We start from the raw sequence: 23,221 nt of genomic DNA on the forward strand, positions 1-23,221 counted from the left end.
TCTAATGCTTTCTTAAAGATTTTAAAGCAGAGTAAATGTAATCTGCTCCTGACAAAGATGCTGCAGATAAGCAGGGGTGGGAGAAATTGATCCTTTACTTACGAGTAATCAAGCACACAATGAAAATACTCAACTACAAGTAAAACTACTGCATTCAAAAACTTAAAATATGACAGTATTATCTGTAAAATATTCTTAAAATATAAAAATTGCTCATTGTGCAGTTAAATGGTCCAGTGTTTTTAACATTGTTTCTGCATCATCATCATTATTGCTACAGTAAAACTGCGTTTTACTGCTGTAGATGAACACTGAGGTCTACATGGTTGGGTATTTTAAGCTGCCGTGATGATTCGTGTTCTGCGAGATCATCATATGTCCTGTTGGAAATATATCTCTTAAAAAAAATCAGTTTGTCGTGAACTCAGGGAAACAGCCCTGTTTTCAGCTTTGTGATGCTAATCTTAAGGGGGGTTTAAATAGTATAGAGAGTACCATCTTGAGGAGTAGCAGTAATGATCTCAGCCCGTAAAGGGACATTTAATCCTTCCAGTTACGACAAACATTCAAAAGCAAGACATTTTGAGTTTTTAAAAATAACTCCTCTCTGTGTTGTAATGCAGTAGAAGTGTATAGCTGCAATGGATGGAAATCCTTAAGTTCAGGTACCCCGTATTTGTACTTGAGTAGATGTGTTTAGTTACATTCCACCACTAGTCATAAGAAGGTATTAAATGTAAGTAATCTCTGATGATTATTTCCTTTCTTACCAGTAAACTGATCTTGTAGCCTCAATGAGTGTGTTGTCAATATTAGAGTTTTCATTTTACAGCCCTGACCTGAATACACTGGATTGAAATCACATCGAGCAGCATCTGGAACAAACGTAAAGAATAAAGAATCCCCCTGTCAGATTTTATGGATGATGTTTATCGAGCCATAAGACAGCTGGCGATTTTAGAGAGAAGGAATAAATTATTAGCAGTGAAAAGCTGTCTTAAGCCTGCAGCCTTGTTTGATCAGTTCACCCTGGTGTTCTGCTGCTGCAGCTTATGGTGGCTCATGTTAGTAATGTTTAGATAAATATTGTGTCGTATAATGACAGTGTTTAGCTAAATGAAATGCTTAAGTGTTGCAACAGCAGAGAGGAGAGAAGTCATATGGTCCGCACACAATGCTGTACTATCATATACCGCCTGTATTTACAGTTAGAGCAGTTTGAAAAGAGTCGCAACAATAAAGTTCACTTCAAAATTAGAACATTTAAGTATTCAAGCTGTGTGGACTTTCGAACACGAACTCCACTGCTGTTTAAAGAAAGTGCATCACCGAGCAGTTCCACATTTCTAATCCCGTTTTGGCATATTACATTATTTAAGTGGTGTCATAAATGAACAATAACTACAAACAAAAGATCTTTATTAATAGGGAGGGCAAATAAAGCTAGCTAGTATTTGACATGTGTTCTAAAAAATATTCCAAAGTGACCATTTGCGACCTTAATACAACACAACAGTGAAATGGCTGAAATGTCATCAGGAGCCCTCAAATGGCTTCAGATTATTATTCTATTGGAAAACAAAACGACACAAGAATGGGATGATTTGTGAACTTATGCAGCTAAAAGTAACACCTTCATCATCCACATGTGTCAGTTATGTCTGAGCAAGGATTTACAACATGAAACCTCACAGGACTGGTTCATGTAGGAATCCATAAAATCTTATAGTGTAATATAAGAAATAAACTAAAAGGACTATTGTATGATTAACAATAGAAAAATGCATATGATCATGTAAGATCAGCTGTAATCATATTTAGCTTGTTTCTGTTTCAAGGAGCAGTTTTGTTGAGGTCAGCTGTAATGAAGATGAATGTTTACTGACTGATGATGATGTTTATTTGTTCACTGTTTTATAGTATTAGGTGAATATGATGAGACCTTGAAGCAGTTTTTACTATTGCAGCACACTTTCTAATCAGAAATTCTTAAAAACCTTATCAATTGGTTATTGGATGTAATTAATGCTATTATTAATAATCAACCCTCTGAACCCCCAAAGCCACCAGTGGGTTTAAAAGGCATGTTATCATTTAAAAATAGTCAAAATTACACCATTTATCAGAGCTACAAATTGTAAAAAGCCTGTGAAGCCATCAGCGACTCAGCAGCACGTGACAAAAAAGACTTTTCAGCTAAACTGCAGGTTGTTCACCTGAGCAGAGAAGAGAAAAAAATTACAAAGATTGATGAGAAAATAAAACACTATCAGTAAAATAAATTCCGCATGACTAAAAAATCAGGAGCAAGTTGTTGGAAGACACATTCAGCTTGGTGAAATATCCGTCTAGATGTGGCTGATGTGCAGAGTAGCGAGGAGAACAACTAGTTTGTAGAATGTCAAAATATAAACAGTTAAATATCTGTAGTGTGTGAAGGCGTTCAGAGGGTTGTTAAGTCATGTAATGCTTAATGCTTTATAAAGCAGCTATAATCAAATCATATTTTAAGCTGTCAGGTTGTGACAACTGTTATACATGTGCTTGTCCTTTCTCGTAGCAGTAATGCTCTCATAATGTTCAATTAATAAATACTTAATACACTAATAGTAAATTGATTTGGTCCAGATTCTTTGCAGCAGATAAGTGTCTGGGGATTTTTCACACTCTGGCAAATGATGCTTATTAACGGCCTAAATATGACTATATAAAGAGTTGATTAACTATTGATAAAGCCATTAGTTGCAACTTACATATCCCTGATGACAGACAGATTTTAAAATGTTGCTTTTACATCTTGAGCTGTGTTACTCTCTTACTGGTTTCAGTCATAACAAAGGTCAGCATCAAGGACAATAAAGATACACTGAAGGTCATCCTAATATATGAAATCATTTATTTCTTACATTGTTTAATAAAACAGCAATAATTCCTTTTTGCAAACTGGATATAAACTTTGACATGCCAGTTAATTTGACACTGTGGATAGTAGCAGTTCTACAATAGTGGTAATGAAATAGTATTTATGGACAGAAGAAGATTTACGTTGTTCGATCGTTATGGTGAGTATCCGCAGTTTGTTTTGATTTTTTTAACTGTTCATTCAGTTGTAAGAAAAAAAAGACAGGAAGAAAGAATCTAAAAGCGCTGCTTCCACACCAGAAGAGGATGTGAAACAAGCCAGGAATGACACTGAGCGGAGATACAACATACCTGCACTGTATTTCTGACAACAAAATGGCAGTTATAGAAGATTCATTTTGTCATTAATGAAATGTTAACTCATGCCAGCTAGATGCATCTCAGTGCACATATGAAGACATGCATGAGCACATAACATTCATGAAAAAAACCCTTTTCCTCTTCAGTATCCTATCGCTTCAACATGAAGATTACAGCAAACATGATCAGCGTTTTACAGTCATAAGTTGCTCTAGTCTTTGTAATTCTTGTATCATAAATAATTAGAAAAAGACCAAAGATTTCTTGCAAGAAACTCAGTTTTTGGTGACAGCGATGCAATCGATGATTGGTCATCAACACCAGTAGGTTTGGGTGAGATGAGATGATGTCTTTAGTCGCTTGGCAAGCAGAGAATTTCTGTTCTTTTGCTCTGTAAACACCTCCCAGCTCTTACTGTAGCCACATATCATCTACTCCTCAGCTAAAAGTGCCATGTTTTGTCCTCAGAAAGTCCACCTTTAAATTCAAAGGGAACAAGTGCAGCAGTTTTCATTCTGTTCCAGTCTCTGGGTTCTTCAGTGCTGGTAAGTAGAAAACCAGCTTGTGGCTCTCTGCTGCAGTCTCTCAGAGAGCTTAGCTGGGCAGAAGCCACGGCTCCACAAAATCCCACTGCTTCCACAGAATGAAGAGCAGCAAGGTGAGCATGACGGTGGCAGCAACCCGGGCTCTGGTCTTCATCAGCGGGGTGATGAAGTTGGCCAAAGTGGAGACAAAGACCAGCAGCACAGCCATCAGCGCCAGAATGACGTTGATGAGTTTTCCCAGCAGAGCTCGAGCGTTGGCGTTCTCCACTCCTTCTAACTGGACGACCTGTTGCTGCTGCTGCTGCAGCTCCAGTTTGGTGATGCGGGTCAGACACGACTCCACAGCTTCCTGTTTGCACACACCCAAAAACCCCATGCAAAGAAAACACACTGAGATTTTCTTTCTACAACTAAAAGGCTCTGAAAACCTGTTTTCCTCAAACATCTTTTTGCTACGACTGTTAGTGTCCACAATGTTTTACAAATTTAGAACAATCTTGATTGTTTCATATGAGCAATTTCTGTATTTCTGTTTTAATTTTCTGGGCTTTCTTAGTGGTCAGAAGTTGGGGGGTTGATATGTCAAATCAAATTTGATCAAACCACACCCACAACTGAAGCTGTGTTCTAAATCACATAGTTTTATTTCCACACACATAACATTGCACCTTAAATTTTGACATATCTATGACTTCCCGCACCTCAAGTTTGTTGATACTTGACATTTTGATGTATGTGACGTATCTTCCAATGCACAGAGGATTGTGGGTCACAATGGCTAGTAAGCTTGCTTACTGCAAGATGTGACTGGAGAGCTGGTGTTTTCTTCCATACTATGTACTGTGACACACTAAAACCTTATCTGGCATACTATAGAGTATGATAATATGGATATTGATACTGGAGTTCCTGACCTGGAGGTGTTCAGAGAAGCTGGATATAGTGCCACCACTCAAATGCAACTTTTTCCTGTGGTCATTTGTGGAATTGAAATGAAAGACTCCTCAGTAGCCCAAAAGCATTTTCTCCATAAATTACAACCATAAAGAAGCATCTGTAAAACTGTTGAGAGGACATCTTTACCTGTAAACAAGGCAGTTTTGAGTCTTTCTATTAAAGTGGCAATAGACACATTTTTTTCTTTTTCTTTAACCTAATAAAGTAAATATTGATTGCACAATGTAATCAGGACATACATCCCACCAAAAATGAAGCTTCAATTTGCACAAACGAAGTGCATTTGCAACTGTGCAACAAAAACAAGACAAGAGTAGTGGTGTGGTTTTCCTCTGTAGCTGCCCATAGAAGGTTCAACATACACTTTCAATTGGCCTTATATCTACCGGATCAGTTAGGTAAGCATAACCTGTTTTTCTCTGCCTTTATGACAGTGTTGGGATCAATGTTTCTAACTCATATTGGGAATCTTATGGCTGTGTCTTGCACCAGACAGTAACTAGGCTGTTAGCGGTACCAGTGCTGCTAACGCTACTGCTAGCAGCCAGAAAACATTACTACAATCTGAGTCAAAATGTACAGCAAGCCAGCACCAACAGCAATGCTTAGTCAAAAAGTTGACTTTTTCCACGTAAAGCTCCATGGCGGTTTCATATTCACTCTCCAGCACGCACAAAAGTGAGTTTTATTTTCATCATAGTAGACTGTTTTCCACTGCAGGAACACGTGAGCACGCTTAGGCTAGCCATACCTTTGTTCTGAATGCAAGAACTACCCCTGTGGAACCTCTTTGAGGTCCATTTTTGGGAGAGAAAACAAGTACGAAGTCTAGGGATAGGTACATTTTAGCTGACTGGTTAAACTCGAAGAAGGCAACATACTTATCCTTGTCAAGTAGCAATCTACCTCTCTCTTACCTCTATCGCCAGTTTCAGCATAAAATTCATCATACAGACTAACATAAAAACCCTCCAATGTTGTATTTCCTATATGCTCATTGAACTGGAGTTCTGTCCAGTTACTATTATTTCTCTTTGCTTTCACACACTCTGAATTAACATTAGAGTCGAAATTGTCGGATTGTACACCGCAAAAGAAACAGAAAGGCCAGGCCAAAAGGTCCGACAGATTGTAAACACTCATGTTAACTTGCCCCTGCCCGAGTTCCTGTAGTGGAAATCCACCTAATATAAAGACCAACACTGGAAACAGCAACTGTGGATGCAGAACACAGAACACCATCTTTTAGTCCGGTATCCAGTTCTCCTTGACGCTTCCATGAGTAGTGTGGGAAATAAAGAGCTCAGATCCATGAAAATCTGAATGGATTACCAAAAACTGGGCATGGCTCAATGTTGATGTGTAGTAGGTCCTCTCAGCATATCTTTCTGAAATCTAAACTGAGAGCTTACTTATTTACCTGTTAGTTAAAGAGACTAGCTAATCTTTTATTATATCCCTAGCGTGCTCTTCAGTAATATCTGGATGGAAACATTTATGTAACTATGTTAGAAACACGGGATTAGATCATTCATTCCACAGTTTTAACTCTTGATTACAGTGAGATGTTTTTAACTTTATTCCTTATGTAGCTACAAATATTATTTTTTTAAATCTACAAGGCCTTATGTCTAGAATAATCTAGCATCTTTTTACCTGAATGTCCCTTGCTCTCTCGTACGATTGGTAAGCAACTTTTTCCTCCATGCTGGCAAGTTCCTGTTTCAGGTTGGTCATCTCATTCTGGTGCAGCTCTGTTAAGTCATTTAGCTGCTCTTCGAGTCGCTCATACCTACAACGCAACACACACATATACACAAAACTCATTTAAAATGTATACATTAGGTCAAGCATTATGTGTCACGCATGTATTTATGATAGATCTTCAGTAGGAACAAATTCTCTTGATACTAAAGGCCACTGAAGAGGTAGGAGGCATAAATAGAATGACCATAATGTGGAGGTGTTTTTGGGATATCTACCTGTATCTCTCTTCTTGCAGACACTGAGTCATGTAGGAATAGTCGCTCTGCAGCTGGCCCTTCATGTCCTCAATGGCATCCTCCATGTGCGTCTGGCTGGCTTTGATCTCCTGCAAGCCCTCAAGTAGAGAGTCCCATGAACTGTGCATGTGGTGGTGGTGGTGGTGGTGCCCGTCCAGTCTGGGACTCCCCATGGTTGGTCCTAGCAACCCTCCTCCTCCACCAGCCCCACCAGAATTACTGCCCGCTCCGGAGCCGGACGTGGCGCTGGAACACTCGTCGTCGCTGCCGTACTTTGGGCTGGAGACCAGAGTGGCACTTCCACTCAGGGCTCTGGGTGTGGGGGTGTCTTCAGAGTGGCCCCCAACTCCGTCTTCAAGAGTGTCCTTTAGGTGAGCGATGTTATCAGCACTGCCAAACTTGTTCCTGATGAGACTGGCAAACTCTCTGGGCTTGGACACCACGGCTGTGTGAGTGAGTGCAGATACTCCACCTTTGACCCCTTCAACTACTCCACCTCCAAAACCACTTATCCCAGCACGAACATTGGCCCCCACGTCCTTTAATCCTTGCTGCATGTCCCGCAGGACATCCTTCGGCTGCCGGGCTGGTCCATTCTGCAGAGAGGGGAAGAGAAATGAGGAAGCAGAGAAATGGAGGATCTCAAAGGTAGGAGCGAGGTGATTAGGTTTAAGGGACAGAACTTTAGGAAGATAGATGAGGAAAGCAGGTCCTGCAGAGAATTAGGTGAGACACAGGATGATGCATTGGTTTAAATAAGTGTGCAGAGAATCATCAGCCTATTTTTGGACACAACTGTCCTCACAAAGATAGAACACTTGTCCGAGTCACTCATGAGATAATTATTCAAAACAGCCACAGTCCAAAAACAGCCCCACTGACAGAGATTGTGTGCCCACACACACACACACACACACACACACACACACACACACACACACACTCACAGTCACTTACCTGCTCTATCTCCTTTAGCTTCTTGTGGTAGTGCTCTAGTTTTTTGTGCAAGTGAGCAATGGTCTGTGCTGACTTCTGGTTCTTCTTCTCGAACACCTGCTTGATTCTGGACGCCTGCTGTTTGTCTGCGTTGTGAGCTAACTTCAGGTACTCTGCAACGTTGTCGTCACGGGCCTCCTGCTCCACGCGGATCTGCTCGGTGACCTTCAGGATCTTCTGCTGCAAGTGCTCCAAAGCAGCACGGGTCCGCTGAGGCTCCCCTGAACCCTCCGCTCCCCCGGACACGACCCCAGACGACGCTGCCGCCGCTCCATCTGCACTAATGTTGCTGTCAGAGCCTCCATGGCTGGTGGTGGAGGGTAGGCCTAGAGTTGCCACCTCGCTCTTGTCCAGCTGAGGGGACAAGAGGGCAGGGGGGAGGATGTCAGGGGTGCAAAGAGGGCTACAACTACTGCAGATGAAATACTGGTAGACTCAAGCAAGAGAGACATTGTTTTTTATTTAAATCTACTCAAGTAACAGTACAAAAGGATCTCTCATGAAGATTGTTCTGAGTAACAGGCTCATGATAAGGCCAATGTGGCACCTTAACTGTATTTTGTCTTTACAGATTGTGAGAAAATAACTTTAGATGATAAGTATCCACCGAATGATACAGCAACAATCAGCATCTTTTTGAAAATAACTAAGCTGGAACAAAAAAACATGGTAAAAAAAATGGTTGCTTAGAATTAATTTCTTTAACTTCCAGTGATATCCAGAGCCTCTTACTCAGAGCAAAAATGGGACACTTCTCTACAAACAAGCCATCCAACAATATCAGGATTCAAATTTCCAGTGATAAACAATTTTAAAAATACCAGAAAGAACATTCACTGAAAACAACATTCTTAACATTTTGTCCCTATTTCTCTTCCAAATGAAACAGTTCCTGGGAGGTGAAACTTCTTGTGAAACCAAAATAGTAAAACAACTGAGCAAATGAATAAACCTTCTGAGATGGGAGTGTTTAAAATTAGTTACTTTCCACCCCTGGCGCTTACGGCTATAATTGATTTGGTGGAGAGATCAGAGAGTACACAGAAAGGCCATCATGCATTAATTAGATGATACATAATTACACTGCTTCCTGCTCCAGCACTGCCTCAGACAGTCAGCTCACAAACAAGTGACTTTTAAACACCTTTCCCCTAAAAATGCAGCAGATAAGAAGCTGCAACAATTACAAACTGCACATTTAAAAGCATGAGAGTGACAGTTGTGATGATGATGAGATATTGAGTTTTTCTGTAAACCTCCTCTGGATACAGACTTGTCCTTACACCCTAGAGGATGGAATCTCTTTAAACAATCAGACTTGTGCTGACAAATCATTGATCCATGCATGAGGGGATTCCCTGGTCAGTATTGTATCTATATGTGCAGACTGGCAGATGGCAGGATTGCTAATGACCCTCTGCCTGACGTCAAAACACAGTAATCAGAGCCTGCTAACATGAGCCCGGGCAGACGCATGACACCAAACGTCTCATAGCGCTGCTCTAATTTCTCCAGGCGGGACGGTGCGAGGATTTATTTGTATTTTATTTGCGTGACAGTGTGAAATGGGCACAAGCCTCCCCCCCTGTGCTATCTGCTACCAGAGCCAAGCGAAGCAGGCAGTGATTTTTTAAAAAGTAGGTTACAATCACATTGTAATGGAGCAGGAAAAATCAAAACAAAATAGATGACTGCAGTCACTAATGATGAATCATTTCCTAATCTTGTCAGAAAGAAAGGAGGGGAGGGAAATAAGTGAGATGCTTATGCAGGAGCTAAGCAATTGCTCACAGGAGGAGGGAGGGTTGGGATGGAGGGGGGAGATGCAGTGTCCGGCGTTACAATATGGGTGAAAACAGACAAACAAAAACAACACGGCGGCAATGGCTGCAGCAGCACACGGATCTGGTGTTGCTTTTTATGATCATTTTAATCAAAGCACACGAGGGTGACGCTGTGGATGGATGGACGGAGGCATCCTGAAGGTCGGAAGAGAAGCAGGGGTGGTGATGAGGATGGAGATGGCAGATGTCTGTGGCATGAAAACAAGAGGACGGGGTCTGCCCTCCTCTCAGGAAACACACTGTGACACGAGAGACGGCCGATGGATGTCAGCAAGCGTGGATGCGAACACACGAGGATGAGACACAAGCAGCACAGCAGATAAATTAAATCAGAAACGTTACCATACTGCTTTAATCCAATTTTTGCAGTGCCATTGCAAGTCTGTGTTCGAGGCCCATCCTCCTCCTCCTCCTCCTCCTCCTCCTTCTCCCTCCTCCTCCTCCTCCTCCCCCGAGCTCCCCCCTCCTCAAATGTCTTCACCCCCAGCCGTTGCCTGGCTGACTATCACCTCTCTGGATCCTAATGCTCCATTGTTAAAGCCATCGATATCTGCAGCCTCCCTCTCCCTTTCTCTCTCCAACGCTCTGATCTATCTCCCTCTCTCTCTCCCTCTCCTTTGTGTCATATGTTCCCTCCGCCTCCCCCTGCTACTACATCTCTCTCCCTCTCTCTGTGGCTCCCTTTCAGTCTACATGCAAATGCTAGCGGTCCTGCCCTATAATGGATGTGGGAGCTAAGGAACAGATGATGGAGGGGAGTGGGCGGGGGGATGGGAGAGTTTAGCGCAGGCGTGCAGGTGCCACTGTGCTGCTGAGGCCAGAAGAGGGAGAGGCGGGGGAGGCAGAGGGAGGGAGAGGGAGGGAGAGAGGGAACACTCCCGGCCCTAGATCCCTCACTACAAACCCTCTAAACCCCTCAATACAAACACATGCACCCAGCGTGTGCTGATGTGGGGCTGCAGTGATGTGGTGCCAAAGTACACAGCGTCTCCGAGCTCCCTCTTCTTCATTTGCCTCCTTCACAACAACAGAGGCTTGTCTGAGCGACTCAGCTCTGCTTGAAGAACTTCAGATCTCTTTTTGTGTTGCCTTGTGTGTGTGTGTGTGTGTGTGTGTGTGTGTGTGTGTGTGTGTGTGTGTGTGTGTGTGTGTGTGTGTGTGTGTGTGTGTGTGTGTGTCGGTTTCGGTGTGTGTATGTGTGTGTGTCGGTGTGCAGTTTGTGCAGAGGGATGCCCACTGAACGGAGATGAAAACGAGCTTTGATCACCGTCCTCAAAACAAACCTGAAATAAATTTCAAAGAGTAGCATGTGAAGGCTGTGGAAGAAAAGTCTAATCCCAGACATCTACTCCAGCATACATCAGCATCAACTTTAGAAAAAGTACCCTAGTACTGTGTTGTCAGTAAGCATTTACTAAGTATTTGTTATGGATCAACACATTTATATTCCAACAGATTCCTATAAATAATTCACTAACTCATGCAGTTGTTAGCTAAAGGTTACATACACTTGAAAAGACCATGTAAATCATGGCAGTCTTGAGTGTCCAGTGACTCCTGTAACTCTATTTTCTTTGATTAAACACATGCATGAACCCAATCATGCATTTTGATTCTTTCATAGATTTATTGCTGTATACGTATTTTTTATTTTTTGTTTTTATGGTTCTTAGTATTTACTAATTGTTCTCTTTAACTTATTTGTATGAACGTGTGTGGTCTTATGACTGTTATGAAACTGCTGTGACAATGTAATTTCTTGCAAAGAATTATTAAAGGACTTATTTATAGGTCCTCTGGAAAGATGGCAAAATCTGCTGGATCAAAAGTATACATACAGAAATGCTAGCATATGGTTAAATGTTCCTTGGTCATTTTCACCTCAACTGGGTGCTTGTGGTCGTTGTCCACAAGCTTCTGGTTTTTAGTGGGACCAGTCTAATTGAGTTTGTTGACTTTCTGACACAAGTCTAAAACCTTAACTTTAGCCTGATTTAGCCATTAATTTCCATTTTTGGTTTGTGTTTGGGGTCATCGTCTTGTTGGAACACCCAGCTGCATCCAAGACCAACCTTCTGGTTGATAATTGAGATTGTCCTGAAGAATGTGGAGGTAATCCTCTTTCTTCAGGATTCCATTTCCTTTTTGTAAAGCACTGCTTCCATTGGGAGTAAAACCATCCCAGAGCATAATACTGCCTCCACCATGCTTAAAGGTAGGAGTTGAAGTCTTCAGCTTCTTTTCTCCAAATATACTTCTGGTCATTGTGGTGAAAAAGCTAAATTTTTGTCTCATCTGACCACAAAACGTTTCTCCTGAAGGCCTTTTCTTTTGTCTATGAGATCAGTAGCAAACTTATGTTGAGACTTTAGGTGCTGCTTCTCAGCCTATTTTCTAAAACAACAATAACAAAAAATACATTTACCTTCTCCAACAGCACCAGTACAGGTAAGAGGCAGAAGAAAACTATCATGTTCTACAGTTGAGGAATAAAGTTCACAACTACATGGAATTTTTTGGAACACTTATTTTATTTAACATGTAATATATGTAATTTTTGCTCTGAATAGGCCATTGTGCACTCACTATGGTTTAAAAATGTAGCAATTCAAGTTCTTTAAGCTCTTGAACACACTTCCTAGATGAGATAAATCTATATGATGAATGAACATGACACAAAAAGCCACCTATCTACACTCACACTTGGGCGTTGCTCTGTAAACACACACTAAAATACCAGTAGTGTGGATATAGGAGATGTTCAAACTGTGGCCCCAACCCACTGACTAAACATTAGTGGTGGAAAAAAAGTATTTCTTCCATTTAAAATAAAAGAAACATTTTATAGGCATAAAAGTCAAGCATTGCAAAAATAAAACCAAGACTACCAAGGGCTATAAGTTGACAGTTCAAACTACCAAGCTACTAGGCAGCCCTTAATTGAACTAATTTATGTAAATCTCATCAGAGAAGCACAGAGCAGTGAAGGCTCTCAGTTATCCTGGTAATGATCCACCTCCCTTGGACTACCCACCAGTCTGACAGAGCAAAAGAGGTATTTCGGATGAGAAAGATGTCTTCAAGAAACAAGTCTGCTTGTCATCGTTTAGATAGATCACATGGGCGTAGCTCCAAAGAAGATAGTTAATTTTCTTAAATGAATAAAGTTACTGACCCACTGTCATCCAGATTCCGGTCTGCTTAGGTGAAACTGGGTTTTTATTTTTGATCAGCTTCGTCAATCACTTAATGCAGGCATCCCTGTACTTAGGTTTCTATTTAGTGCCTGTCATCCAGTGCTCTAAGTACATTTACTTAACTTGTACAGGGCAGTTTAATTATATTTGCAACACAGTGATCACTTCCATTTGATGCTAGATGGAATATCTGGTGCAGGTTTTCCTCAAACAAATTAAAACAAATAAAACTATGTATTGACACAAGCTGCGATGTCATGTGATCAAAATCCCATGACTGCTCAAATATAGATTAGGGTGGAGAGATGTTCAAACTGCAGCACCACACAAAGGAAACACATGTCGCTGACACAATTAGAGTTAAGCCTATAAAGTTAGTATTACTAAAACAGTCCTGTTACTTAAATAAAACAGCGCAAAGCCATTCTATATTAGTTTTTTCACTTAGATTTTCTGTTGCCTGGCTTGAGGAAACATGGTGGTTTGTAATGTGGGACAGCTCTAAAAGTAGGCAAGAACCAGAACCATTTTAACAGCTACAGTGTGAATTTGCTACTTACTTGTTAATGCATGTGATAATGTGATAAATAACAGAACTCTGCAGGGATCGTGTTCAACCTGAATGAGGAATACTTTTACTTACTTCGATATTTTCATGACAGTATTTTTACATAACTAAATGCATAGCTTTTGCTAAGTTGTTCAGCATTTTTTAAAAACATTTTTTCACTGCTACTTTTACTTGAGTAAAAGGAATGTGAATACTTCACCAAAGTTACTGGAAAACTGAATTTAAAAAAGAACATTTTTAAATATTGCCTGACAGTCGGACATACCGTAACATTCTTTCTTTCATTACAAGAGGAATAACACTGATTTAAAAAAAAAAACATTTCTTTTATATTTATTTGTGATTGACTGTTTTTTCTGCACAAGAACAAGTGACGACACACAAAAGACATTCACCAAAATTCATTTGAATATTTTATTTGAATCTGGAATTCTCATAATAATTAAACATCACAAGGCATCTCACAATAAATAAGGATAGATCTTTTCATTTGCAGCTTTTAACATAAAACAACATGTAGGACCTGTGCACAAGCATCTATAAACAGAAGTGCATTCATTGTTTTGTGGTAATTCTCTTATTTGCTTAGCTTTAGTGTTTGCTAACAAGATTAGCGTTACAGTGACTTTGTTTGACACCCATTCAGATTACCCATAGCAGCAGAATTTGCCAACATGGCCATAAATAAGTGTCGAGAACAAACGTTCTATCAGTTTTGAGGCAGACTGTTACACATTGGCGGTTAAATTGCACTGTACTTGCGAATAGAGAAGAATAAAGCACGCCACTTTAGCTTACTAAATGATTCTGATTGTCTTTAATGGAGCTTCAAATACAGAAACAAATGCCTGAAAGGCACTTGATACTGGGTGTTCAATAAACACCGCTATCAGATTTATGTGCAATACTGCAATGTTTCTTCACAATGCTATATTAAACTCTATAGATAAATCTCTGACATATATAGTGTTTCAGTGTTATGGTGCTACACTCATAACCTACATTATCTGGTGTTGGGCAGGGCGGCTGTGAAGACATGCTTTGAAAATCAGTCGACATACAGTAGATGGAAAGGATGGAAGACAACAAGATGGCACTTCTGTCATTGACAATCTAAGCAAAGCAAACTGCATGTTCAAGATATCAGACATTTTCAAGCATTTTCCTATGAGTACATGATGGTAGATAAAGCATGATTGTACAGCTCGATATACAACGTATTACACACTTTGGAGAGTATAAAAAACAAGACTTCTAGCCCTCGTGATACACATTAAAAAAAAAACAACACTGTAGAAAAACAATAGTGGATTTGAACAAAGGCAAGCCAAGGCACTTCATCCATTCTCTACCATTTTCAGTCACTCTGCAGCTTTTGTCGTGGACACGCCTTAATTTCCTCATGAGACAAAAATGATTTCAACCAACTTAGCACCTGGTTCAAGTGTATCCAGTTACTGTGATCGTCCATCTTTTCCTGTGGCTTAAACCTGACTGCGATTTTGGCACCGTGGAATGCCCAGCAGGAAATGTCCGTCAACACTTTGGCAACCCCTTGATCCAAATGAGTATAAATCCACGGATTCCAGAGATTACTGTTAATCTTCTCTGCTCAAACGTCCCCTTCTTACCACTGGGAAAAACACCAACCCCCCACCCCCTCCCCTCAAAGCGAATAGAGTACCCTAATTAACCTTACAGCAATGACATGAGGTCCCCTCTGTTTTCAGATGATTCGCGGGTAACACGACCTCCTGCTGAGTAGCTGTGCAGAGTCTGTGCTGAACATTTGATTCCTGAGTGAAGCACTGTTTGTGTGGTTCTCCTGGAATGTTGGCACCTTTGCAGCAAAAGCTCCAGCACATATCACTCGCCAGATTTGCGTGGCATCCAAACCACTCTTCTTTTGGCCTGATAGAAATCTGTTGGGATAAAGAACAGGAAGTTGACCTCCACGCAAACTGACTTGACAGGATAAATCTGCTCATTCACAACTGCAGTCCCTAAATGTACCTGTGAGGTTTGTCTGTTTCCTCTTCAGCCCCGTGTTCTCGCCTCTGTCCGGCGTTTTCTCCAGGTTGTCCAGGCTGAGTTTACATTTCTCTGGTGTCTGAGGGATGTTCTCCTTCTCGCTCTGTGGTGGCCCCACCCTTCCTCTTCTGGCAGAAACTGTCTTCTCTGCCGCCCTCTTGCCTTCAGTCTTACCCAGACCGAGCATGCAGGATCTATAGAGCAGTGGCACCCCGTTGCCTGGGATGCCCTCCCACTGGAAATCACTGCCCTCTAAAGGCTTGTCTGACATGAAGTCGAAGCCCCAGCGCTTTGAAGCCTCTTCCAAATCTTTGCGCAGGGCAGCCTGGTACTCCGCCTGCAGCTGCTCTCGGTCCACTGGGCCGAACAGGTTTCTCCGGGCCTGTCCGTTCCCCAGGGCGCTCAGGATCCGCTTGTGAGTAGCCATCGTTCTACACTGATGGAAACAAAGAGAGAAGACCTCTGGTTAGACCTGCTACCTGAGTCACAGATGTTAACCGTCATCAGCTCAAATACAGGAGCTGGATCATCTTCACGAACACAGTTTGGCATTTTGCTTGAAAAGACAGATTAACAGATTGTCAGATCATGTGTAGTAAGATGCATGAAAATACCAAAAACTATTCAATTAATTGACCAAATGTTGCAGCTCCAAGTCTCAGACTGATAAAACTGTTCACAAATGAAAAATGCAATCATTTCTCTCAGGTAACCAATAATCTTTTCCTAAACAAGGAAAATAAACCTCCATCCATCTCAAGTTATGTCCCTCAAAAATAAAAGTCCAAATGAGGCTTACCATCACTCTGGTCAGTTTAAATCCCCTCAGTGAATGAACAGAGTGGTGTCACTGGGGAGCTTCTTTATAAGAGCAGCCAGTGACTCACTGAGCCCTCCTCAGCAAGTCTGAGGTACATGCCTGGACATAATCTGACAGAGACATGTAGGGACAAGTCCTGAGCTGCGATCAGTGCACACACCACAAGGTGGCAGTGTCACACCAGTTACAGCCCAACAGAGCAACTCCGGCCTCAATGTGCAGCTGATCCAGAACATTTCATTAATGAGGGTCAGATTACTGGAGGAGATCATTTACCAATCTAGTTTCTACATGTTTGCACTGAACTTAAATACAAACTCTTTCAGGTATTAGTTCTTTACAATAAAAGCTAGAGGAAGGAGCCAGCTGTGTCTCAGGAGAATAATAAGTCATTAGACATCCAGGAAGGGCTGGGCAGGATTCCCAAGATTTCCATTTCAGGGAACAAGCAGGAGAAACCGTCCCAGCCCAACCTAATCATGCAGCTAAGGCTCAGCAGGAGAGCAAAGGTCATTGTAATTACAGTTATAGTACAGAGGAGGAATCTAATGAAGTTTTCTGGTTATGATGAAGTAGATTTTGTCGTATGGAAGCGTTTCTGCTTTAATGCAGATGACAGAGAGAAACACACGACTGCTAAACTGCTCACCCAGAACACGAATGGTCAGAAACACAAAAGGCCTTCAACTGATTCCTACCAATTTGTTTGATTTAAATGATGTACATGTGGATAGAAATCTCATTAAACATGTCCTGTTCCACTTAGCCTCAGCTGCCCTGTACAGAAGAGCAGAGCAGAGCGGAGCGGTCTGAGATCATGTCATGTGGCATTTTTCCAAGAACTGCAGTTCATTCATTCTTAGACCAGCAGAATACCAACATCTAAACATCTACATTCTGGATAACTGGAACTAATCTACATTTTCCACACTTATTATTAGACTGAAAGCTTTTTAATCCTTTTTTTATAATTATGTAAGACATGATTAATCTGAGATCTAAATGTTAATATTGTTTTTAATATCTTTAACATATGGATCACTGATTAAACTTCACTGATGTCATAATTAAACTTTTGATTTGAGATCACCTGAGAGACACAAATGCATCTTGTGTCAGTTTAACACAGTTTTCATGGTAGCATTTGGTTTGACTTTTACTATGAATTAAATGAATGAAAATAATCTCTTTTTTTCTGTCATTAGAGATCAGAATCACAGATGGATACAAACAAAATTAAATCCAAGAATCTCCAAAGTAAAGTTTATGAAATGAGATCTCGGGATCTCCAGAGAAATATTGCATGTAATAATATGCCAAATAACAAGAACTATAATAATAAATAAAACATTTCACCTGCTAGAAACTAAGACAGGGTGGGTACTGATCTGTTCACCATGGGATGGTTTGGCTGTCTCCTCTTCCCACCCCCTGTTACATAACTGCAGACCTGCAGCCCAAAGGTCAAGGTGGAGCTTCTTTATTGGGACAAAATCTGTTCAAACTGGATCCAAAAATTAATTAATTGCTCATCTCTTTTACTTTTTCTCTTAAAAATAGGGGAAATAGAGGAACATCTCTCTGCAGCATCATCTCCCCTCATCCTTTTTTGTTTCCTCATTGCTCTGCCTCCCTCATGAGACAGGGCGTCAGAAGGGGAGCGGTGGATTGGTTTAAGGCTGTGGCGGGAGATTGAGTCATGCTTGAACGGCAGAGGAACCGGCTGGGACCCTGCCCAGTTTACTACTGCACTCCACGTGAGGCTGGAGCTCGTGTCTGCTAGTCAAACTGGGCTGTCACTGTCTGGATCCAGACCCTGCCACCTCCCTTATCCACACACGCTCACATGTATACAAAAATAACTCCAGAAGAAGCTGCTGGAGGAGTTTTGAAGACTTTGGAGAAAGTTTTGATTGACAAAGTGAAACTCTAAAACACTTTCATACTAAGGGCTGGATATAGGTAGAAAGCTATACAACTTAAATAAGACATTAGTCCTGTAAATATGTGATTTGTAGGGCTGAAATTACAAAATTTAAAACTATATGTAGACACAGGAGCCTAAACGTAGCCCTGATTGTATAGCAGGCTCTTCATTCATAAGACACATAACTTCAACAGTTGTTTCTAGAGTTGCAAACAAACTAAGAAAACAGAAAAATAACACTTTAAATTGCCAACAAAATGTATTTACTCTCAAAGTTTGGTCATTTTACTTACATTTCAAGCCAAATGTAGTCCAGTCCTCTAGGAAATTCTTCTTTTTTAAAGTTGTTGAATTACAAATTTGTTATTTTCTGCGTCCTTAATGTTCCTGGATCACAACAACTTTCTAATGTTATTCTACCCAGCCAGCCAAGTCGGTCGACAGATTCTAATAATCGCTCCTTGATAACTTCTCCAAGTATTCTCTCAGACTTGGACACGGGCTAAACTTTTATGAACTCCGGTGGGCGGGGAGCCTCCCGTCCCGTGCAGGGGAGGAGTCAGCGGCCTCACACACGTGGAATTCGCCCGGTAAACACACGAGCACACGTGAAACCTTGGCTCCGTAGTATGAGGTGAGGAAATTCCAGCTCAGGACAGCCAGGCACGGAGCCACTCTGCGCGCCTCAGTGCGCATGTCAGAGCGCAGGCAGCAGTGGTTTGTAACCAGGATACAAGTTGTTTACTTCCTCACGTTTCTCAAGTAAAGAAACATTTCCACTTTCTGTTCAGGACAGATCACTGAAATAACAGAGTGAAAGAATTCACTTCTGTGACTTCAGATCAAAATAGAATAGAATAGAATAGAATAGAGTTGATGTCCCATTTGCACAGATACATTGGAATTCTTCTTTATATACAGGAAAAAATAAAATAAAAATATTTTTTAAAAAGGTAAGAGCAACAGCATTAAAAAAATCCAAATGTACATGATTTAACTCACTTTGATTTATATTTTTATTTTGCTAGTTTCTACATATACATGTATATATATGCATATGTGTGTATATATGTGTATGTATATGTGTATATATACATATACATATACATGTGTGTGTGTGTGTATATATATATATATATATATATATAATATGTACTTGTTTCATTTTAGCCTGTGTATATCTATACACACACATATATAGGTGTGTGTGTGTGTATGTGTGTGTGTGTGTGTGTGTGTGTGTGTGTATATATATATATATTATATTTATTTATTTATTTATTTTTTTTTTAAAGCACTTTGTATAAAAAATGTTTTAAGAAAATACTCTGAGAAGGTAATTGCACATATTTTGTGGTGCACAGAAGTTGTAGTGTGCTTTCCGGTTTGTAATACTGCACATGTCGGTTTGAAAACAGAAGTGAAACGAATGTGGTAATATTTCACATGAATTGGGACATTACGTATGGGGAGAGGTCGTTGGTGAGGTGGTTTCATTGTCCAGAGTGTGAATGAGTTGCGGAATGAGCTATTTCTTCCTCTCCTTAATGTCCTGTGACCACTAGCGTGACGGTGGCCGGATGACAAAGCTACTGAGGAAGTGAGCCCTGTGAGTGCTGGTGCTCTCAGGCCTGCGGTGTCTCAGGTTATTGCCTGAGTCCACCCATCTGAATAGTGCATGAGCTGGGTGGTGTTTGTCCCTGAGGATGCTCTGTGCTCTGAGCCAATGAGCCTCTCTGCAGTTTTAATGACCCTTTGCAGGGATTTGCTCTCAGCCAGGGTGGTGCTGCTATGCCACACTGTAATATAAAGGTATAATTTACAGTTAAACATTGCTAGAAAGTAATGTAACTTTGCAGCTACCTGTGCTTTAATTAATATGTCATTTTGTAATTATATCCCATTATATTGGAAAAAAAACACTATGCCCTACTTATTCTATCTGACCTACACCATCAATTACTATTTGCTTCAAAGGTTACAATTTAATACACTAAACATATAACTATCTCCACATATTAAACCACCCAACCATATATTATAGAAGATAATTGTCTCAATCTGGACCACACCCTACAATGAAAAGCTTCTCAGGTCTCCAATCATGAGGCAATTATAAAATATGAATAACACCATAAAATAATAGCACTTTGAAAAGGGTCAATTGGCACAATCACTACCTCTACTTATAAGAGTTTTAGATACATTTTGCATGTGACATTTCTGTATTTTTCCATTTTTCACAACTACATTCAATCATTTATAATATTAAGTATAAAGACATGGGTGGCAACATGTGCTAAACATATCAAAGGGAAATGCCAAATAGATAAATATTCCTTTATCAAAGAATAATGATAAATAGCTTACATATATAACATTCTGTATTACTGGACTTATATTACTGATTGGATAATGTGTAATATGCATTTTATTGTTGCAGCTGCCTCATTATGAAGGTCTTTCTAACAATGCACAGGTGACTAATGGTAGCTTAGTTTGTAAATACTGTTACATTTTCTTCTGTAAGGTCGTTTCTTGTGCTGTCACTGATGAAATTTTCGTTCCATTTTATGATTATAGTGCAGCTAAATTCATTAACAATGCAGATGCTCTTATGAATCTTATGGACCAAATCACAAATGGAAATGCTTCTAAATATTAATCTTAATGATAATAATGATCCATTTTCTGTATGGTTGTAACAACATGGCCAGTGTGTCTTCATGTGTTTTCCCAAGCTGTTTAGAGTTTACTCTGAGAAAATAAAGCACACCTGATCTGTTCCTTTTGATTTCAGAATAATAGAAACTAACCTGCAGATTTCTCAGCAGCCTCTTTATTGTAGTCTTTCTATTCTAAAGTTTAGTGCTTGTAATAATAGTTTCACTGAAGCGCGGTGCCTGTTACAACCCCTGAACTTCCACACTGGTTACACATTGTACTCAAAAATTCGTCCCACCCACTCTTGTTGTTGTTGAAGTCTGCCTTGTTTGTTTCGGCGGCTCGGCATCCAAGAGACTCCTCATTCTTTCCAACCCCTTCATGCTGCCTTTCAGCCTAGTTCTCAGCGCATCACCAACAAGGGCCCCAACTGTAGGATGCCTTGGATAAAGGCCCAGCTGATCTGACTCCACAGTGAGGCCTTTGTTAAGTAGGTGACTGATGGGAAACAAGAGAAACACACACAATCAGACTTGGCACAAAGAGTGTATCGACTGAGCAGCATAGCTATAGTCAGTGGAGATATGCGCTGATGAAGGTTAAGCTAAACAGAAAATTATAATGAGTGCATGCTGTTTGTGACAGAGCAGCAGCTGTTTGCTACAGGGAAAGCCTCTACATTTGTACAGCTGAGTAGACACTTTATTATCTCTCAGCTTTGAGGCAGCTGCACAGTGCAGAGGCTCTGCAAGGCCAGTCGAACTGCCTTATTCATTATGTTCATCATCTACTGTGAATAGATTAGTAGCTGATTCTAAATGCAGCATATAGACTTTGCATTGCTGCTTAGTTAATCATTTATCAAGGAGGATCTGCTGTTTGCTACTTTAGTGCCTGACAATAATGGTTATGTAACACTGACGGTATACAAAAAATATACCTTAAACCTGTTTTTAATTATGCATGTGATTTGATAGCCTATATTTTAATGAAAAAAATGTAACCATTGTAGCAAGATAATAGCATTTTTAATCATTTTTGTGATATTGCACATACTGTACTCACTGTCTGTTATCTGTTGTCTGCTGATGGGTCGTCTGATGATTTTTTACATTCCCAGTTCAGGTGGGATTACCTGATACCCCACCTGACCCTGCAAACAGAGCACAGTCCGTCCTGATGCATAACTGTATCAGCTGCATAGACTCTGTCTGTGTGTATTTAATTTTAATGATCCCAGAGCCTGGCCTGTCTTCATCAGAAAGATTGTGATGCAATTTAATTAAAGTGGACTACACACACATTTATGTATATAACCAAATAGACAGGTATTGATTTTCCTTTGTCAGTGTAACTGCAAAAAACAATATTGAAGCACTTTTGATGTGTAAAAATGTCCAAATTCTAACATAAACAGGATGTTAAGAATTAAAGGCACGTCATTACTGCAGAAAATGACAAAAGGAATTCAATTTTACACCACTTGACATCTCCTAACAGTCAAGGTTCAGGCCGACAGCAGATATGTAATGTAGCTTTTATTTGAATGGAGTAAGTCAATCCGCACAACCAAGCAATGCAGAGGGTTACTGAAAAAAAAGAGTACAAGATTATACTGCAAAAAGTTGAACCTGACACAGTTTTTAATGTAGCACCCTAGCATCATCTGGCCGGTTTGTAAGCGTTTCTAGCATTTCTAGCAGACTGCTTTGCATGGTGAAGACTGCTTTTCTAGTTCGCCTCATGATTGTCAAAGCTATTGGTAAAATAGTTAAAATAGCTGTCTTTTAAATTTGATCATCACCTTGAGTTGTAAGTCCGCTTGGACCCAACCGTCAGTCCACAGAGTAACAATGCTACAAGGTCTACAGACATACAAAGTTGTTGGTATTAAATTGCTTGTATGCTCATGTCCACTTGTAGAACTCCGTCTTATATAGAGGCAACAGATCGTGTCTACCTATTCTGTGCATAAAGTATACACACCGTTTGATTTGTAGTGTACTGGCTGCACCGGCATATATTGAGCTGCATGCTACTTGGGGAGACTATTTTAATTTATGTCACGCTGAAAGTATAACACTCACCATACTATGCATGCACAGAACAGAGTCCTCCAAATGGACTCCTGTGGAATAGAAAAGTAGTAAAATAATAACAACTATGTGTTTGTGTTTTTTGTTAGAGAATTTATGTTTATTATTCAATTTTCTATTTGTCTTGCACAAGAGGGTACTGTAAAATACCGGAGTCAAATTCCTTGTATGTGCTCACATACTTGGCAAATAAAAGTGATTCTGATTCTGATATATATATATATACATATATATATATATATATATATATATATATATATATAAAGGGGTGGACATGGTCAGTAACGATACTCGAACAGGCTGCGGCATTCAAACCGTGATTGGTTGATATTAACAGGCCTAAAGTGT

At 40.3% G+C, this 23,221-nt stretch overlaps 2 protein-coding genes across 3 annotated transcripts; both read right to left on the reverse strand.

Annotated features, from left to right (window-relative positions):
- Positions 1-2,879: 2,879 nt before the first annotated feature.
- Positions 2,880-10,318, reverse strand: tmcc2 (transmembrane and coiled-coil domain family 2). Its single transcript, XM_022203136.2, has 5 exons — positions 9,910-10,318; positions 7,685-8,077; positions 6,707-7,323; positions 6,381-6,516; positions 2,880-4,116 (listed from the first exon to the last, which is right to left on the reverse strand). Exons 1-5 carry the CDS (start codon positions 9,910-9,912, stop codon positions 3,817-3,819), a joined length of 1,449 nt encoding a protein of 482 aa, XP_022058828.1. The 5' UTR covers positions 9,913-10,318; the 3' UTR covers positions 2,880-3,816.
- Positions 10,319-13,735: 3,417 nt separating this feature from the next.
- cdkn1a (cyclin-dependent kinase inhibitor 1A) lies at positions 13,736-18,775 on the reverse strand. Of its 2 annotated transcripts, none has more exons than XM_022203138.2 (3): positions 18,407-18,775; positions 15,349-15,802; positions 13,736-15,257 (listed from the first exon to the last, which is right to left on the reverse strand). In XM_022203138.2, the coding sequence occupies exons 2-3, from the start codon at positions 15,791-15,793 to the stop codon at positions 15,202-15,204; spliced, it is 501 nt and encodes a 166-aa protein (XP_022058830.1). In that variant the 5' UTR covers positions 15,794-15,802; positions 18,407-18,775; the 3' UTR covers positions 13,736-15,201. The 2 variants fall into 2 exon arrangements, with proteins under 2 accessions (XP_022058830.1, XP_022058829.1); XM_022203137.2 differs by lacking the exon at positions 18,407-18,775 and adding an exon at positions 16,166-16,340.
- Between the last annotated feature and the right edge of the window lie 4,446 nt (positions 18,776-23,221).

Source organism: Acanthochromis polyacanthus, chromosome 5 (assembly GCF_021347895.1).
Source record: "Acanthochromis polyacanthus isolate Apoly-LR-REF ecotype Palm Island chromosome 5, KAUST_Apoly_ChrSc, whole genome shotgun sequence".
In the NCBI taxonomy this organism is placed as follows: Eukaryota; Metazoa; Chordata; class Actinopteri; family Pomacentridae; genus Acanthochromis; species Acanthochromis polyacanthus.

Bases quoted from the DNA above. Each gene is read 5' to 3' on its own strand.
- cdkn1a (XM_022203137.2), bottom strand. The intron at 15,258-15,348 runs GTACATTTAGGG...TTATCCCAACAG, and splicing joins GAAACAGACAAACCTCACAG to ATTTCTATCAGGCCAAAAGA.
- tmcc2 (XM_022203136.2), bottom strand. The intron at 7,324-7,684 runs GTAAGTGACTGT...CCCTCTCTGCAG, and splicing joins AGCTAAAGGAGATAGAGCAG to AATGGACCAGCCCGGCAGCC. The intron at 4,117-6,380 runs GTAAAAAGATGC...GTGTGCAAACAG, and splicing joins AGAGAGCAAGGGACATTCAG to GAAGCTGTGGAGTCGTGTCT.